General features: G+C 38.9%; 1 protein-coding gene across 1 annotated transcript in view; it reads right to left on the reverse strand.

The window, feature by feature from the left end:
- The window catches only part of LOC126092760 (protein bark beetle), a 380,473-nt gene that overhangs the window by 134,153 nt on the left and 229,050 nt on the right, over positions 1–17,270 (reverse strand). The window contains exons 14-15 of the mRNA XM_049908487.1: positions 14,692–14,924; positions 5,162–5,350 (exon numbers count right to left, since the gene is read on the reverse strand). Coding sequence (XP_049764444.1) covers positions 5,162–5,350; positions 14,692–14,924 — 422 coding nt within the window. The remainder of the gene's footprint in view (positions 1–5,161; positions 5,351–14,691; positions 14,925–17,270) is intronic.

Below are 17,270 nucleotides of genomic sequence, written 5' to 3' on the forward strand. Positions count from 1 at the left end.
AAGATTTTCAAACGGAGAAAAATTTTCGCTAAACTTTTGTTCAGAACATCTATCATACGCAGTCTATTATTTGGTTCTTGTTGATCATTATCAAAGAAAGCAGCAGTGTAAGTAACAACAAATAGCAGTCTCTTGCCATTGTTTCGCTAATGAGATGATTCCTCTCTCTCTCTCTCTCTTTTTTAATTGTAAGCGGCAGTAGCGTGCACAAAAGCAAGCCATGCTGCGAACGGCGAAAGGTCTTAAACACTCATTATCAGAATGCAACAAACAATGCACGACACAGTACAATAATGCATTTTGAGCTTAGAGTGACGGAAACACCTATAACAAAGAGAACGGCACTTATCAATAAGCAATCAATTCAAACCAGACGAAGCGCGTGAAAAAGGAAGCATACCCGTATAAATACAGACGGAGCGCCTGACGCATAGCAATGACTACCTGGTGAAGCTTAAATTCCAAGCTTACCACACGAACCAAACTACTGTAGCTGTATCATCATTCATTTGACCTAAATTGTGTCTCATATTACAATGGACCAACTTTGTTTTGGTTTGGAGGTGCGGTCTGAAACGTTTCTCTCCCCTTGAATTTCGAGTCTCAAATTTCAGGTGTGGCTTAGATTCGGGAAATTTTTTTTCCCTTGATTTTGAGTCTCATTTTTCAGGTGCAGCTTAGATTCGAGTGTGGCTTAGATTTGAGTAAATACAGTAAACACTCACGACACTCAAACACTTCATTGAAACATGTCAAAGCTCATGGAAGTACTGTTAGCATGGCTTTAAATTCAGTTCCAATGATGACACAAACATCACACAGTTAAAAGTACCAAGCATATCAAATAATGAGTTATCTACTATCATATTTTTGACCCACATAAACAATCAATTGTACAGAAATGAGGTTATTATCAAATGTTAATGTTTCAAATTTTTGTGCACGAAGTCATAAAACGACACCACTGATCCGTAAACCATAAAATGCTGCAATAAAACAAAAGCTGGCAGGTCTGAAAGAGTAATCAACAAGTCATAGATAAACACTGGAGTGTCTGAGGACAGAACCACAGACAAAACAAAAAGAGAAGATGAGAGAAAGGAGAGGAAAATATTGGATAGGCTAAATAATATCACCCCCCCCCCCCATGAACCATGGACCTTGCCGTTGGTGGGGAGGCTTGCATGCCTCAGAGATACAGATGGCCGTACCATAGGTGCAACCACAACGGAGGGGCATTTGTTGAGAGGCCAGACAAATGTGTGGTTCCTGAAGAGGGGCAGCAGCCTTTTCAGTAGTTGCAAGGGCAACAGTCTGGATGATTGACTGATCTGGCCTTGTAACAATAACCAAAACGGCATTGCTGTGCTGGTACTGCGAACGGCTGAAAGCAAGGGGAAACTACGGCCGTAATTTTTCCCGAGGATATGCAGCTTTACTGTATGATTAAATGATGATGGCGTCCTCTTGGGTAAAATATTCCGGAGGTAAAATAGTCCCCCATTCGGATCTCCGGGTGGGGACTACTCAAGAGGATGTCGTTATCAGAAGAAAGAAAACTGGCGTCCTACGGATCGGAGCGTGGAATGTCAGATCCCTTAATCGGGCAGGTAGGTTAGAAAATTTAAAAAGGGAAATGGATAGGTTAAAGTTAGATATAGTGGGAATTAGTGAAGTTCGGTGGCAGGAGGAACAAGCCTTCTGGACAGGTGACTAAAGGGTTATAAACACAAAGTCAAATAGGGGTAATGCAGGAGTAGGTTTAATAATGAATAGGAAAATAGGAATGCTGGTAAGCTACTACAAACAGCATAGTGAACGCATTATTGTGGCCAAGATAGACACGAAGCCCACGCCTACTACAGTAGTACAAGTTTATATGCCAACTAGCTCTGCAGATGACGAAGAAATTGAAGAAATGTATGATGATATAAAAGAAATTATTCAGATAGTGAAGGGAGACAAAAATTTAATAGTCATGGGTGACTGGAATTCGAGTGTAGGAAAAGGGAGAGAAGGAAACGTAGTGGGTGAATATGGATTGGGGGAGAGAAATGAAAGAGGAAGCCGCCTGGTAGAATTTTGCACAGAGCACAACTTAATCATAGCTAACACTTGGTTTAAGAATCATGATAGAAGGTTGTATACATGGAAGAACCCTGGACATACTAAAAGGTATCAGATAGATTATATAATGGTAAGACAGAGATTTAGGAACCAGGTTTTAAATTGTAAGACATTTCCAGGGGCAGATGTGGACTCTGACCACAATCTATTGGTTATGACCTGTAGATTAAAACTGAAGAAACTGCAAAAAGGTGGGAATTTAAGGAGATGGGACCTGGATAAACTGAAAGAACCAGAGGTTGTACAGAGTTTTAGGGAGAGCATAAGGGAACAATTGGCAGGAATGGGGGAAAGAAATACAGTAGAAGAAGAATGGGTAGCTTTGAGGGATGAAGTAGTGAAGGCAGCAGAGGATCAAGTAGGTAAAAAGACCAGGGCTCTTAGAAATCCTTGGGTAACAGAAGAAATATTGAATTTAATTGATGAAAGGAGAAAATATAAAAATGCAGTTAATGAAGCAGGCAAAAAGGAATACAAACGTCTCAAAAATGATATCAACAGGAAGCGCAAAATGGCTAAGCAGGGATGGCTAGAGGACAAATGTAAGGATGTAGAGGCTTATCTCACTAGGGGTAAGATAGATACTGCCTACAGGAAAATTAAAGAGACCTTTGGAGAAAAGAGAACCACTTGTATGAACATCAAGAGCTCAGATGGAAACCCAGTTCTAAGCAAAGAAGGGAAAGCAGAAAGGTGGAAGGAGTATATAGAGGGTCTTTACAAGGGCGATGTACTTGAGGACAATATTATGGAAATGGAAGAGGATGTAGATGAAGATGAAATGGGAGATATGATACTGCGTGAAGAGTTTGACAGAGCACTGAAAGACCTGAGTCGAAACAAGCCACCGGAGTAGACAACATTCCATTGGAACTACTGACGGCCTTGGGAGAGCCAGTCCTGACAAAACTCTACCATCTGGTGAGCAAGATGTATGAAACAGGTGAAATACCCTCAGACTTCAAGAAAAATTATAATAATTCCAATCCCAAAGAAAGCAGGTGTTGACAGATGTGAAAATTACCGAACAATCAGTTTAATAAGCCACAGCTGCAAAATACTAACACGAATTCTTTACAGACGAATGGAAAAACTGGTAGAAGCGGACCTCGGGGAAGATCAGTTTGGATTCCGTAGAAATACTGGAACACGTGAGGCAATACTGACCTTACGACTTATCTTAGAAGAAAGATTAAGGAAAGGCAAACCTACGTTTCTAGCATTTGTAGACTTAGAGAAAGCTTTTGACAATGTTGACTGGAATACTCTCTTTCAAATTCTAAAGGTGGCAGGGGTAAAATACAGGGAGCGAAAGGTTATTTACAATTTGTACAGAAACCAGATGGCAGTTATAAGAGTCGAGGGACATGAAAGGGAAGCAGTGGTTGGGAAGGGAGTGAGACAGGGTTGTAGCCTCTCCCCGATGTTATTCAATCTGTATATTGAGCAAGCAGTAAAGGAAACAAAGAAAAATTCGGAGTAGGTATTAAAATCCATGGAGGAGAAATAAAAACCTTGAGGTTTGCCGATGACATTGTAATTCTGTCAGAGACAGCAAAGGACCTCGAAGAGCAGTTGAACGGAATGGACAGTGTCTTGAAAGGAGGATATAAGATGAACATCAACAAAAGCAAAACGAGGATAATGGAATGTAGTCGAATTAAGTCGAGTGATGCTGAGGGAATTAGATTAGGAAATGAGACACTTAAAGTAGTAAAGGAGTTTTGCTATTTGGGGAGCAAAATAACTGATGATGGTTGAAGTAGAGAGGATATAAAATGTAGACTGGCAATGGCAAGGAAAGCGTTTCTGAAGAAGAGAAATTTGTTAACATTGAGTATAGATTTAAGTGTTAGGAAGTCATTTCTGAAAGTATTTGTATGGAGTGTAGCCATGTATGGAAGTGAAACATGGACAATAACTAGTTTGGACAAGAAGAGAATAGAAGCTTTCGAAATGTGGTGCTACAGAAGAATGCTGAAGATTAGATGGGTAGATCACGTAACTAATGAGGAAGTATTGAATAGGATTGGGGAGAAGAGAAGTTTGTGGCACAACTTGACCAGAAGAAGGAATCGGTTGGTAGGACATGTTCTGAGGCATCAAGGGATCACCAATTTAATATTGGAGGGCAGCGTGGAGGGTAAAAATCGTAGGGGGAGACCAAGAGATGAATACACTAAGCAGATTCAGAAGGATGTAGGTTGCAGTAGGTACTGGGAGATGAAGAAGCTTGCACAGGATAGAGTAGCATGGAGAGCTGCATCAAACCAGTCTCAGGACTGAAGACCACAACAACAACAACAAATAATATCAAAGAAAATAATAAAAGTCATCTCCCTTGCAGAATGTATAACACAAACAGATAGAAACGGGGAGGAGAGTATTAACATAAATGCATGTGATGTTTGGCTGAGAAATTAAAGCAGAGGTGGAAAAGAGAGCAATATAATCAAGGTTTTTGCTGCTGGGAATTGAATGCTACAAAAGTTTAGCATATAAACTTAAGCTAATTATTTAAATCAGATAAGACAGAGAAAGATGGTAATCACAGGAGTTTTCAGACACAATTATAACCAAGAGTACAGTAATTGTGTTATGTTGAAAACAGAAAGATGGAATATCACCAATATCCAGAATTTGAATGAGTAATGTCTATCACTATTAGTACCAGAGGGGGGGACAGAGCGCAAAATGTACAAGATCTCTGCTGCTACCAATTGAATACTATAAAATTTTAGCATGTAAACTTAAGCTAATTATGTGTCCTGGAAAAACTGAAAGTGTGCCAATGGTAACAGAGAAAGGCAATTAGTAAATATAGTTGATGAAATAAAGCTTACAAATGAAGTATGCACCTCACGTGGCCTGTTCCAAACACTGTTTATTATTACAGACTTCTATTATTCTCTAAAAGGAGATCACATAACGACAAACATCTGCAATATGTGTCACAATGTTGCAAAGATTTTGAGGAAAAGGAAATTTCACTACTGCCGAATGTGTTACAATCACAATTAAATCAAAACCTTACCTGAGACTTTAAGCCCAAACTGCCTAATACTGATACCATTTCCATGGTTGGAACGAAATTCACTGTTCTTCACAGTACGTGCAGCTCCCGTTGAATACAAATCAGAATAAATAACACCAAGGCCATCCTGCAAACTATTCTCCACCCGGATACTCTCCATTGCATGGCGCCATAGATCCACTTGCAGTCCTGCAATCACACCATGATATTTAAAAAAAATCAGTACTGTACATCTGTAGATAGTTACTGTGTGACCACAGTATTAGCACATTAGCACTAGTTGTAACTGATCGTTAGTGTGATCTAGTGAAGTAATTTTTTGTGGCAACTTAGGCTTGTTAATGTATAACTGGACTCATATCACATTGCTGAAAGTACTCAAACATCATGGGATTTGCAGAAAATGGTCACTGAATTAATTAATTAATGTACATGCTATGATGCACATAATGAAAACAACAAATCCTTGAATACGTTATATACTTGCAACTGAACAAACATTCTAAACATATGGTGTGGTGGTATAAAAAAGAAAAAAACAGTATTTTCCAGAGCAGACCATGTTTCAGATGTGGATTTCTGAAGAGATCAATAACTGACAATTGAATATAAAATTGTCAGTAGTACTCTAACAACAAATTGCAACATAAGCCTCAAAATAATGTTACACACTCTTCATGAGGACATGAGCCAAGTTAGTTGATACACATATCTGTTGTCTTTGAAGATTTCTCTATACTTGTAGGGTCATTAGTATGTGATAATGTTGCACAGATATCAATGGTGAGCATAGTGTAAGTTGTTATTAACATAAGGGCTGATGACCTTGTTGAACATTCCATCCCTTAAGTATTGAGTTCAAGAGCTCTGTTACAGACAAGCATTTTCCTTATCACAGAATTATTCCTTCTCCTCACTCCATAGAATGATAACTCCATGATAGCTGTCAACAAAGTCCAGTCACAATTATTCAGGGTACATTTTTTAGTTGACAGAAAACTACTGTTACAGGGATAAGGACTGGCAAGTGATATTTCCATATTATGTTTAAATTGTGTTCTGATGTACTCCAATCTGTTTTAAAGGTGTTGAAAAACAAATGAAAAAGGACACATGAATGGCAATCTAGCACACTTAAAGTAGCCTGCTATGTTTTCAGTTGTTGTCTTTGAAGATTTCTCAATACTTGTAGGGTCATTACTATTTCAGTAACACTCTATATTAGGGATAGGAAACCAGGGGAAATAACAGTATATTAGTGCATTGGACTTTGGCGAAAATGTACTGAAACTTGAGATCATTTTTTTAGTTTCTGTGTAGCTATGAAGTCTAACCATGTATTTCACAATGGTTTGCTTTAAACATAGATCTTGCAGGAACTAGCTGGAGCACAGTGGATGTATTTATTCCATACCACTGGTGAGCACTTGTCAATCAAGATATTATGAATAACTCATTTACACTGGTTAGTGCAAAGTTTGTAACAGTCAATCTACATGTCTTTCAACATGTGATGCAGTAAAAACTAAAGTGTGCAGTAATCTGCAGAATACCTAATGCCACACCATTAACACCTTAACTGAATTTTTCTAATTTTTTTTTCAAATTATGTTCCAAAAAATAATATTTTTAATTAAAAAATGACATCCTATAATGAATGACATTACATACAGAGGTACAACAGAGTTTTTAAAGTTCAGGACTTCGACTAAAATAGCCTGAAACTTGAAGTCATTTTTTAGTTTCTGCGTAGTTGTGAAACCATGTATTGCTAGCAAACAACCACTTAACTATCAGTGCTGATATGATATATAGGGAGATTTTATTTTTTCAGAGGTATTTTCTTAAGTTTGCTGAGTATACACGGGATTTTAAGCTTCTGTCAAAATAATAAAAATGAGATAGCTCGGAGTTTTAAGTTAAGGGATTAAAGGGCGTTTTGTGGGAAATGGTGCACCTAACAGACTAATGACACACAGAATAATGAATCTTTTATCTTCTCCATCAATCCTGAAATTTTGTAAACAATTTTTTAACTCTGTTTTTAAAGTCATTTTAGAGGGTGCAACAGGTCTCTGCATGTTCTCTTAGAAAGATGCCAACCCAAATAAAAACTTTTTCACTTGCATATTGGTCACTTCCAGTGTGGAAAAGCACTACTCTCATTCATCAAAGGAACTTCTTCCAATGTGAATGTACTGCTAAAGGACAAACATTCAATTATCTTGCAACATCGATCTGTCTCAAGCTTGCTGTCAATGTTTCACTTCATCTCACTAGACAAATGTTGGCTCTTAGCTATTCCACCTGATTTAATGAACAACGCATTAAACAAACACTCTGAGACAATTGTGCAGTACTTTTGACTGCATGGCCTGTAAAACTTAATAATAAACTTGTGCAGTACAGCACTATTACATGACTTCTAAATATATTCGTCATTCATTAGTTTGTGTTTGTTTTATATTACATTTCTGTTTGTAGATCTTTTCAACTCTGGAAGTACTTGGTTTCAAACCTTAATATACACAAGACTGAGATTTTTTGCTAAAGTACATTCTTCACTTTTAACACCGAATCATAATAACAGAAAGCTGCACGATCCATACAACTATGTGTCACCTACTAATTGCATCATATGCTTAACAGAAATAGAGTGCAATTTTCGTACAAGATAACCAAAAGATTACATAATTTATCGCCTGAGCAAGCAATGCACAGGGTATCCACATGAAGCCAATTTCCAAAAGAAAAAAAAACATGAAACATAGCAATGCAACTCAAAAAGTTTTGAGTAGCTTTTTTCTAAATGATTCCTTTTGTTTTGTTTCAGGTGCTAAATAATTATCAAAAATGACAACATATCAAGAGTGAGCCCAATGTGTGGTGTGGCAAGCAAAAACAAAATAACCCATTGCTGTCCAAAGAAATTTCTGACATGAATTTCAAAGTAAAGAAAAAGGAAGACTGGTGTTTAACATTCCATCGATAATGAGGTTGTTAAGACATGGAGCTCAACCTCAGATCAGGGAAGCACTGGGAAGAAAATTGGCTGTGGCTCTGCAATTTCAAAGGGAGCAATCTGACATTAAGACACAAGTCCCCAGCCACTGAGAGAAACAGATATACAGGCTCTGGCTGAAGAAGCACATCTGATGAAATCGTACAGGTGATCAGAGACACATTCCACAAAAGCCCACCAAAGTAAGTTCACTGAACATCATCTCACAAGATGCTGCACAAACTTCTTCACTTGCATGATTACAGATTTCACATTGTGCAAGCACTGAAGTGAAATGACATGCAGCTTCGCCACAAATTTGTTTTTGAGGTGTTGGAACAGACTGGGCAAAACTCTAACTACCTACGAAATGTTGTTTTCTTTGACAAATCAGACTGTCACAGATACTACAAGGTTAATTGGCACAACAGTCACATCTGGGTCTCAGGTAACCCCCACATGTTTTGGGAACATGTCAGAGAAAGTGAAAAGGTGATTGTGTGGTGTGCACAGATGAAACACAGTATAAATGGACCATTTCTGTAAATTGGACAAACAGTCACAGGAACTGTTTATCTGGAAATATGTGAGCCATTTTCTGTCCCTCAGGTTCTTACCTTTCAGCCAAAGGTGATTTAGCAAGATGCTGTACCACTGCAGAGGAGTTTACAAGTTTAGACTTCCTGGACTGAACATTTCCACAGCAATGCATAGGATGTGATTGACTAACCAAGTCACCGACCAGGATCTACGACTAAACTCTTCAGGAGTTCTTCCTGTGGGATTATATGAAAGACAATATCTATAACTCACCTGTACATGACCTTGGCCATGTTAATAGAAGAATTGTGGCTGCAATAGTGTCCCATCATTCCAGACATGCCTGTGCACATACAGGCTGAAATGGTGTATCATCTAGACAAATGGTTCAAATGGCTCTGAGCACTATGGGACTTAACAGCTGTGGTCATCAGTCCCCTAGAACTTAGAACTACTTAAACCTAACTAACCTAAGAACATCATACACATTCATGCCCGAGGCAGGATTCAAACCTGCGACCGCAGCAGTCGCGCGGTTCCGGACTGCGCGCCTAGAACCGCGAGACCACCGCGGCCGGCTATCATCTAGACATTTCATTGGTTACAAAAGGAACACTACCCCCATGAACCATGGACCTTGCCATTGGTGGAGAGGCTTGCGTGCCTCAGCAATACAGATGGCCGTACCGTAGGTGCAACCACAACAAAGGGGTATCTGTTGAGAGGCAAGACAGACGTATGGTTCCTGAAGAGGGGCAGCAGCCTTTTCAGTAGTTGCAGGGGCAACAGTCTGGATGATTGACTGATCTGACCTTGCAACACTAACCAAAACGGCCTTGCTGTGCTGGTACTGTGAACAGCTGAAAGCAAGGGGAAACTACAGCCATAATTTTTCCCGAGGGCATGCAGCTTTACTGTATGGTTAAATGATGATGGCGTCCTCTTGGGTAAAATATTCCGGAGGTAAAATAGTACCCCATTCGGTTTTCCGGGCGGGGACTACTCAAGAGGATGTCGTTATCAGGAGAAAGAAAACTGGCGTTCTACAGATCGGAGCGTGGAATGTCAGATCCCTTAATCGGGCAGGTAGGTTAGAAAATTTAAAAAGGGAAATGGATAGGTTGAAGCTAGATATAGTGGGAAATAGTGAAGTTCGGTGGCAGGAGGAACATGACTTTTGGTCAGGTGAATACAGGGTTATAAATACAAAATCAAATAGGGGTAATGCAGGAGTAGGTTTAATAATGAATAAAAATATCGGAGTGCAGGTAAGCTACTACCAACAGCATAGTGAACGCATTATTGTGGCCAAGATAGACACGAAGCCCATGCCTACTACAGTAGTACAAGTTTATATGCCAACTAGCTCTGCAGATGACGAAGAAATTGATGAAATGTATGATGAGATAAAAGAAATTATTCAGGTAGTGAAGGGAGACAAAAATTTAAGAGTCATGGGTGACTGGAATTCGAGAGTAGGAAAAGGGAGAGAAGGAAACATAGTGGGTGAATATGGATTGGGGGAGAGAAATGAAAGAGGAAGCCGCCTGGTAGAATTTTGCACAGAGCACAACTTAATCATAGCTAACACTTGGTTTAAGAATCATGATAGAAGGTTGTATACATGGAAGAACCCTGGACATACTAAAAGGTATCAGATAGATTATATAATGGTAAGACAGAGATTTAGAAACCAGGTTTTAAATTGTAAGACATTTCCAGGGGCAGATGTGGACTCTGACCACAATCTATTGGTTATGACCTGTAGATTAAAACTGAAGAAACTGCAAAAAGGTGGGAGTTTAAGGAGATGGGACCTGGATAAACTGAAAGAACCAGAGGTTGTACAGAGTTTCAGGGAGAGCATAAGGGAACAATTGACAGGAATGGGGGAAAGAAATACAGTAGAAGAAGAATGGGTAGCTCTGAGGGATGAAGTAGTGAAGGCAGCAGAGGATCAAGTAGGTAAAAAGATGAGGGCTAGTAGAAATCCTTGGCTAATAGAAGGAATATTGAATTTAACTGATGAAAGGAGAAAATATAAAAATGCAGTAAATGAAGCAGGCAAAAGGGAATACAAACGTCTCAAACATGAGATCGACAGGAAGTGCAAAATGGCTAAGCAGGGATGGCTAGAGGACAAATGTAAGGATGTAGAGGCTTATCTCACTAGGGGTAAGGTAGATACTGCCTATAGGAAAATTAAAGAGACCTTTGGAGAAAAGAGAGCCACTTGTATGAATATCAAGAGCTCAGATGGAAGCCCAGTTCTAAGCAAAGAAGGGAAAGCAGAAAGGTGGAAGGAGTATATAGAGGGCCTATACGAGGGCAATGTACTTGAGGACAATATTATGGAAATGGAAGAGGATGTAGATGAAGATGAAATGGGAGATACGATACTGTGTGAAGAGTTTGACAGAGCACTGAAAGACCTGAGTCGAAACAAGGCGCCGGGAGTAGACAACATTCCATTAGAACTACTGACAGCCTTGGGAGAGCCAGTCCTGACAAAACTCTACCATCTGGTGAGCAAGATATATGAAACAGGCGAAATACCCTCAGACTTCAAGAAGAATATAATAATTCCAATCCCAAAGAAAGCAGGTGTTGACAGATGTGAAAATTACCGAACTATCAGTTTAATAAGTCACAGCTGCAAAATACTAACACAAATTCTTTACAAACGAATGGAAAAACTGGTAGAAGCCGACCTCGAGGAAGATCAGTTTGGATTCCGCAGAAGTGTTGGAACACGTGAGGCAATACTGACCCTACAACTTATCTTAGAAAATAGATTAAGGAAAGGCAAACCTACATTTCTAGCATTTGTGGACTTAGAGAAAGCTTTTGACAATGTTGACTGAAATACTCTCTTTCAAATTCTAAAGGTGGCAGGGGTAAAATACAGGGAGCGAAAGGCTATTTACAATTTGTACAGAAACCAGATGGCAGTTATAAGAGTCGAGGGGCATGAAAGGGAAGCAGCGGTTGGGAAGGGAGTGAGACAGGGTTGTAGCCTGTCCCCGATGTTATTCAATCTGTATATTGAGCAAGCAGTAAAGGAAACAAAAGAAAAATTCGGAGTAGGTATTAAAGTCCATGGAGTAGAAATAAAAACGTTGAGGTTCGCCGATGACATTGTAATTCTGTCAGAGACAGCAAAGGACTTGGAAGAGCAGTTGAACGGAATGGACAGTGTCTTGAAAGGAGGATATAAGATGAACATCAACAAAAGCAAAACGAGGATAATGGAATGTAGTCGAATTAAATCGGGTGACGCTGAGGGAATTAGATTAGGAAATGAGACACTTAAAGTAGTAAAGGAGTTTTGCTATTTGGGGAGCAAAATAACTGATGATGGTCGAAGTAGAGAGGATATAAAATGTAGACTGGCAATGGCAAGGAAAACGTTTCTCAAGAAGAGAAATTTGTTAACATCGAGTATTGATTTAAGTGTCAGGAAGTCGTTTCTGAAAGTATTTGTATGGAGTGTAGCCATGTATGTAAGTGAAACATGGATGATAAATAGTCTGGACAAGAAGAGAATAGAAGCTTTCAAAATGTGGTGCTACAGAAGAACGCTGAAGATTAGGTGGGTAGATCACATAACTAATGAGGAAGTATTGAATAGGATTGGGGAGAAGAGGAGTTTGTTGCACAACTTGACTAGAAGAAGGGATCGGTTGGTAGGACATGTTCTGAGGCATCAAGGGATCACCAATTTAGTACTTGAGGGCAGCGTGGAGGGTAGAAACCGTAGAGGGAGACCAAGAGATGAATACACTAAGCAGATTCAGAAGGATGTAGGTTGCAGTAGGTACTGGGAGATGAAGAAGCTTGCACAGGATAGAGTATCATGGAGAGCTGCATTAAACCAGTCTCAGGACTGAAGACAACAACAAAAATAACAACAACATGAAAGGAACCCATGTACAGGTTTATTACAAATGATTGAAGCGATTTCACAGCTCTACAATACCTTTATTATTTGAGATATTTTCACAATGCTTTGCACACACATACAAAAACTCAAAAAGTTTTTTTAGGCATTCACAAATGTTCGATATGTACCCCTTTAGTGATTCGGCAGACATCAAGCCGATAATCAAGTTCCTCCCACACTCGGCGCTGCATGTCCCCATCAATGAGTTTGAAAGCATCGTTGATGCGAGCTCGCAGTTCTGGCATGTTTCTTGGTAGAGGAGGTTTAAACACTGAATCTTTCACATAACCCCACAGAAAGAAATCGCATGGGGTTAAGTTGGGAGAGCGTGGAGGCCATGACATGAATTACTGATCATGATCTCTACCACGACCGATCCATCGGTTTTCCAATCTCCTGTTTAAGAAATGCCGAACATCATGATGGAAGTGCGGTGGAGCACCATCCTGTTGAAAGATGAAGTCGGCACTGTCGGTCTCCAGTTGTGGCATGAGCCAATTTTCCAGCCTGTCCAGATACACGTAACGTTTTTTTCGCAGAAGAAAAAGGGGCCGTAAATATTTAAACCGTGAGATTGCACAAAACATGTTAACTTCTGGTGAATTGCGAATTTGCTGCACGAATGCGTGAGGATTCTCTACCGCCCAGATTCGCACATTGTGTCTGTTCACTTCACCATTAAGAAAAAATGTTGCTTCATCACTGAAAACGAGTTTCACACTGAATGCATCCTCTTCCATGAGCTGTTGCAACTGCGCCGAAAATTCAAAGCGTTTGACTTTGTCATCGGGTGTCAGGGCTTGTAGCAATTGTAAACGGTAAGGCTTCCGCTTTAGCCTTTTCCGTAAGATTTTCCAAACCATCGGCTGTGGTACGTTTAGCTCCCTGCTTGCTTTATTCGTCGACTTCCACAGGTTACGCGTGAAACTTGCCCACATGCGTTCAACCGTTTCTTCACTCACTGCAGGCCAACCCGTTGATTTCCCCTTACAGAGGTATCCAGAAGCTTTAAACTGCGCATACCATCGCCGAATGGAGTTAGCAGTTGGTGGATCTTTGTTGAACTTCGTCCTGAAGTATCGTTGCACTGTTATGATTGACTGATGTGAGTGCATTTCAAGCACAACATACGCTTTCTTGGCTCCTGTCGCCATTTTATCTCACTGCGCTCTCGAGCACTCTGGCGGCAGAAACCTGAAGTGCGGCTTCAGCCGAACGAAACTTTATGAGTTTTTCTACGTATCTGTAGTGTGTTGTGACCATATGTCAATGAGTGGAGCTACAGTGAATTTATGAAATCACTTCAATCATTTGTAATAGCCCTGTACAAGTGTGTTAAGTTTTTTTCTCAAAACTTTTTGAGTTACTTTAAATGATGCAATAAATAGTACTTTTTAAATTTATTTAACTGACTCTGGAAATCAGGAAGGTTTCATGTGGACACTCTGGATGCACCTGAGGGTGACAACTATGATTTTCAATTGAAGTGTTAGTACGTGGCCAGTAATTTGTGCTGAATTACAACAGTATGCATACAACTGTACAAGTCACCAGTAAACAAGAATGAAAGAGTTCATTTTAGTGTCACTGTTACTGTATTTTTTGATAGTATATTATTATCTTCTGTCAACTAACAACGGATTTGTTTTTCACACATTTGTATTTCTTCTTTGCAAAAGAGAGTAAAACCAACAACAAGATATTATCATTTTTACAGCTGCATTTTCTGTTAATATAAGAGTCCCTTCTCTCAGACCACACCACATCACAACACAGAACAATGTTGACTGGTGAATCATACATTTTTTTGGCTGTGATATACGATTTCATTACATACTGTGTATAACTGAAAAGAAACTTGTGGGACAAAATATCTAAAACTCATAAAATCTTTGTCAGCAACTCACATGTCAACATATCTCCTTCAGGTAATCTTCATAAAAAATAGGCCTTTCCAAACTATGACTGAATGTTACTGTTCTGCTGTGGATGCCACTGTGCAGATAATACACGCACACTGCCTAAAAGAAAGAGAAGTTCCTTTACCTGGCTTCAGCATTGGTCCATTGAAGTCTAGCAACCCCGCATGTTCTATTGTAACAAACTGAAGGTCAGAGCGCCGAGCAGTTGGTGCCAGTCGCACACCAGCCCACGCTGGCCGAAGGCAACGCAGACCTACATCCTGTTGATGGGTACATGCTCCGTACATGTCTCCGGCAACAGTGTGCTCTGCTCGGCATTGAGTTATGTCTACGTCTTCTTCTCCACACCGCACATTACTGTGGTGAAAATGGGGAAATTGCTGTTATTTTTACTACGTATTTGTTCTAAAGTGTCGCTTTTACTTTGCAATGAAATTACATCTAGCATTAAACTTTCTAAGACAGAAGTAGAGTAGGATAATAAAAATCATAAAAAGATAACAATAATAACACAATGCACATCAGACAATTCAAACAATGATGAAGACAAGCCATCTGAGAAAGGTGAGAAAGGGACTATTGGTTAATCAATATAAAGCTGAAAGGTTGAGAGGTGTGTATACAAGAAATTGTGTGTGTGTTTTTTGGGAAAAGGGAGGAGAGCTGAGCTACCTGATCTTCATCTCCTTTTCCATCTATGCTTCAACAGGACATAATTATCCCCACCCCCACCTCCAGTATTTCTTTTACACCATTGTTTTATTGTCACAGTTTTCACAATCACTTGAGTCTCATGTACAACTAGTTACTTCACATCAATAGAAATAATTGTCTTTCTGATTTAGTCAGCTCAGACAAGTGACCTGATACGCTATTTGCACAAAAGCAAATGTTTCCATTCTACAAGAATGTGTCCCGCAGTGCCTTCCATAAAAGCCATGCGTGTTTACTACTCTCATGATTTTTCTATAATTAATTATTTCAGCATGTTGTTTTCAAGATACAGAAACAAAATGAAACAATTATGTAATGTCAACTGGATACACATATCTTATCTGTCAGTTCAACACGAACAAGAATGATTGTGTATAATGGAGAGATTATGGGTAACAACTCACCATTTAGCTAACACTAGAAGCCCAGCTTTGTATTGTTACCTAGAATTCCCAAGGGAGGTCCATTGACCACTATGGTTTTTATTGCATTTTAGGCTTTTTTTTACAAAATGTAACAATATTCATATTTACTGCTTTTAATATTGTTTTTATTATTTTTTCTTGTATAATAATAATCTGGAAAATTTTTATTTGAAACTCTTAAATTTTACTTTTATGTTAAACCATACAAAAATTATTGCCATTGTATTAGAGGTACATAAAATGGCTTATATTTCTAGTGTTCATGGTTTACATCATATAACAATAGGTGACAAATGTTATTATCATAGATTTGCTTAGCTGTCCACTAATTAAGCATTTATCTTGTAACAAATAAGTAGAGTTTTACTAGACACATTTTTATGGAGAACTCTGTACACTCAAAGAGTCACAACTGCACTATTTGCATGTCCTTTTGCTTAGACATGAACTGCAAGCAAATTTTTACATATAACATAGTTATCTCTGGTTTTGTTTTCCTAGAACAATCCAGTTTAACACTTTTTTTCCCCCTTCTGTGACGGCAATCAAAATAAATGGAGTCTGGAATTGCTGAAAGTGTGAATTCCTGATTGGTACCACTAATTTGTCTGTGTTTTCATTATAAAAGACCATTAAGAGATGGCAGAGCCAGTTATCAACTTGTAAAAGGTAGGATTGATCACAACCATATCTAGAATGTTATACAAAACATGTACAAGTCAGCACCTTGTCATGACTCTTACACTACATTTGTGTGACATTTCACTACCACATCTACACCAAATTCAGTGTTATTATAACAACTGACTATTTCCGGGGTTTTATTTTTGCTATCTAGTCGTCTGTTACAATGGAGTGCACAAACTAATAACAAGCAAACTTTTTTAGTTTTGCTCTAGTAAGATGTCATTTTTCTTAGTCTTCCCTTGGTAAGATGTTAGAGGAACATCATCAACCTTGTCAGTAACTCTTGGATGAAGCACAACTTTGCTTTTCTCAAAGATTGTGGCACTTCCCATCTGCTTCTGTTCAAAATGCCAATAATGATTGTATCCATCTGTTTCAGGTCTTTTGCCAGCTTGAAAGAAGTGAAGAAGCTATCTGACATAACAGTTCTCCCCTTTCATAAGTAACATTCATGAGACATTGGGTAATACGTTCTTCCAGGATAGAATCCGAATGTCTCATTTCACATTTTCCCAAATAACAAAAATCATTACAAACACTTAGCATCTTTGAGCAGCCAATACTTCATTTTCAGCTTCAGAAAGGCCACAACTGTGATAGCAGTCCATTATAGTTTCCAGCCCAACTGCTAGTGATGACAAACATATGCGCAAAAGTTCATCATTGTTGGCTAAAAAAAGTGCCAAATAAAACAGGTAAAATGCATTTCTGTGAGAAGTGGTCAACTGACCAATTTTGGAAACCAATGGTAAGTCAGCAATTATCTTAAAAGTTTGCAATTACAAAGTAAACAATTTAGGCAAATCAGACCTTCTCTAAAACAATTAAAAGTCATAAATTCACAGAAACAGACTATTTTAAACACCAAATACATTTG

This window comes from Schistocerca cancellata, chromosome 7, assembly GCF_023864275.1.
Source record: "Schistocerca cancellata isolate TAMUIC-IGC-003103 chromosome 7, iqSchCanc2.1, whole genome shotgun sequence".
Taxonomy (NCBI): Eukaryota; Metazoa; Arthropoda; class Insecta; order Orthoptera; family Acrididae; genus Schistocerca; species Schistocerca cancellata.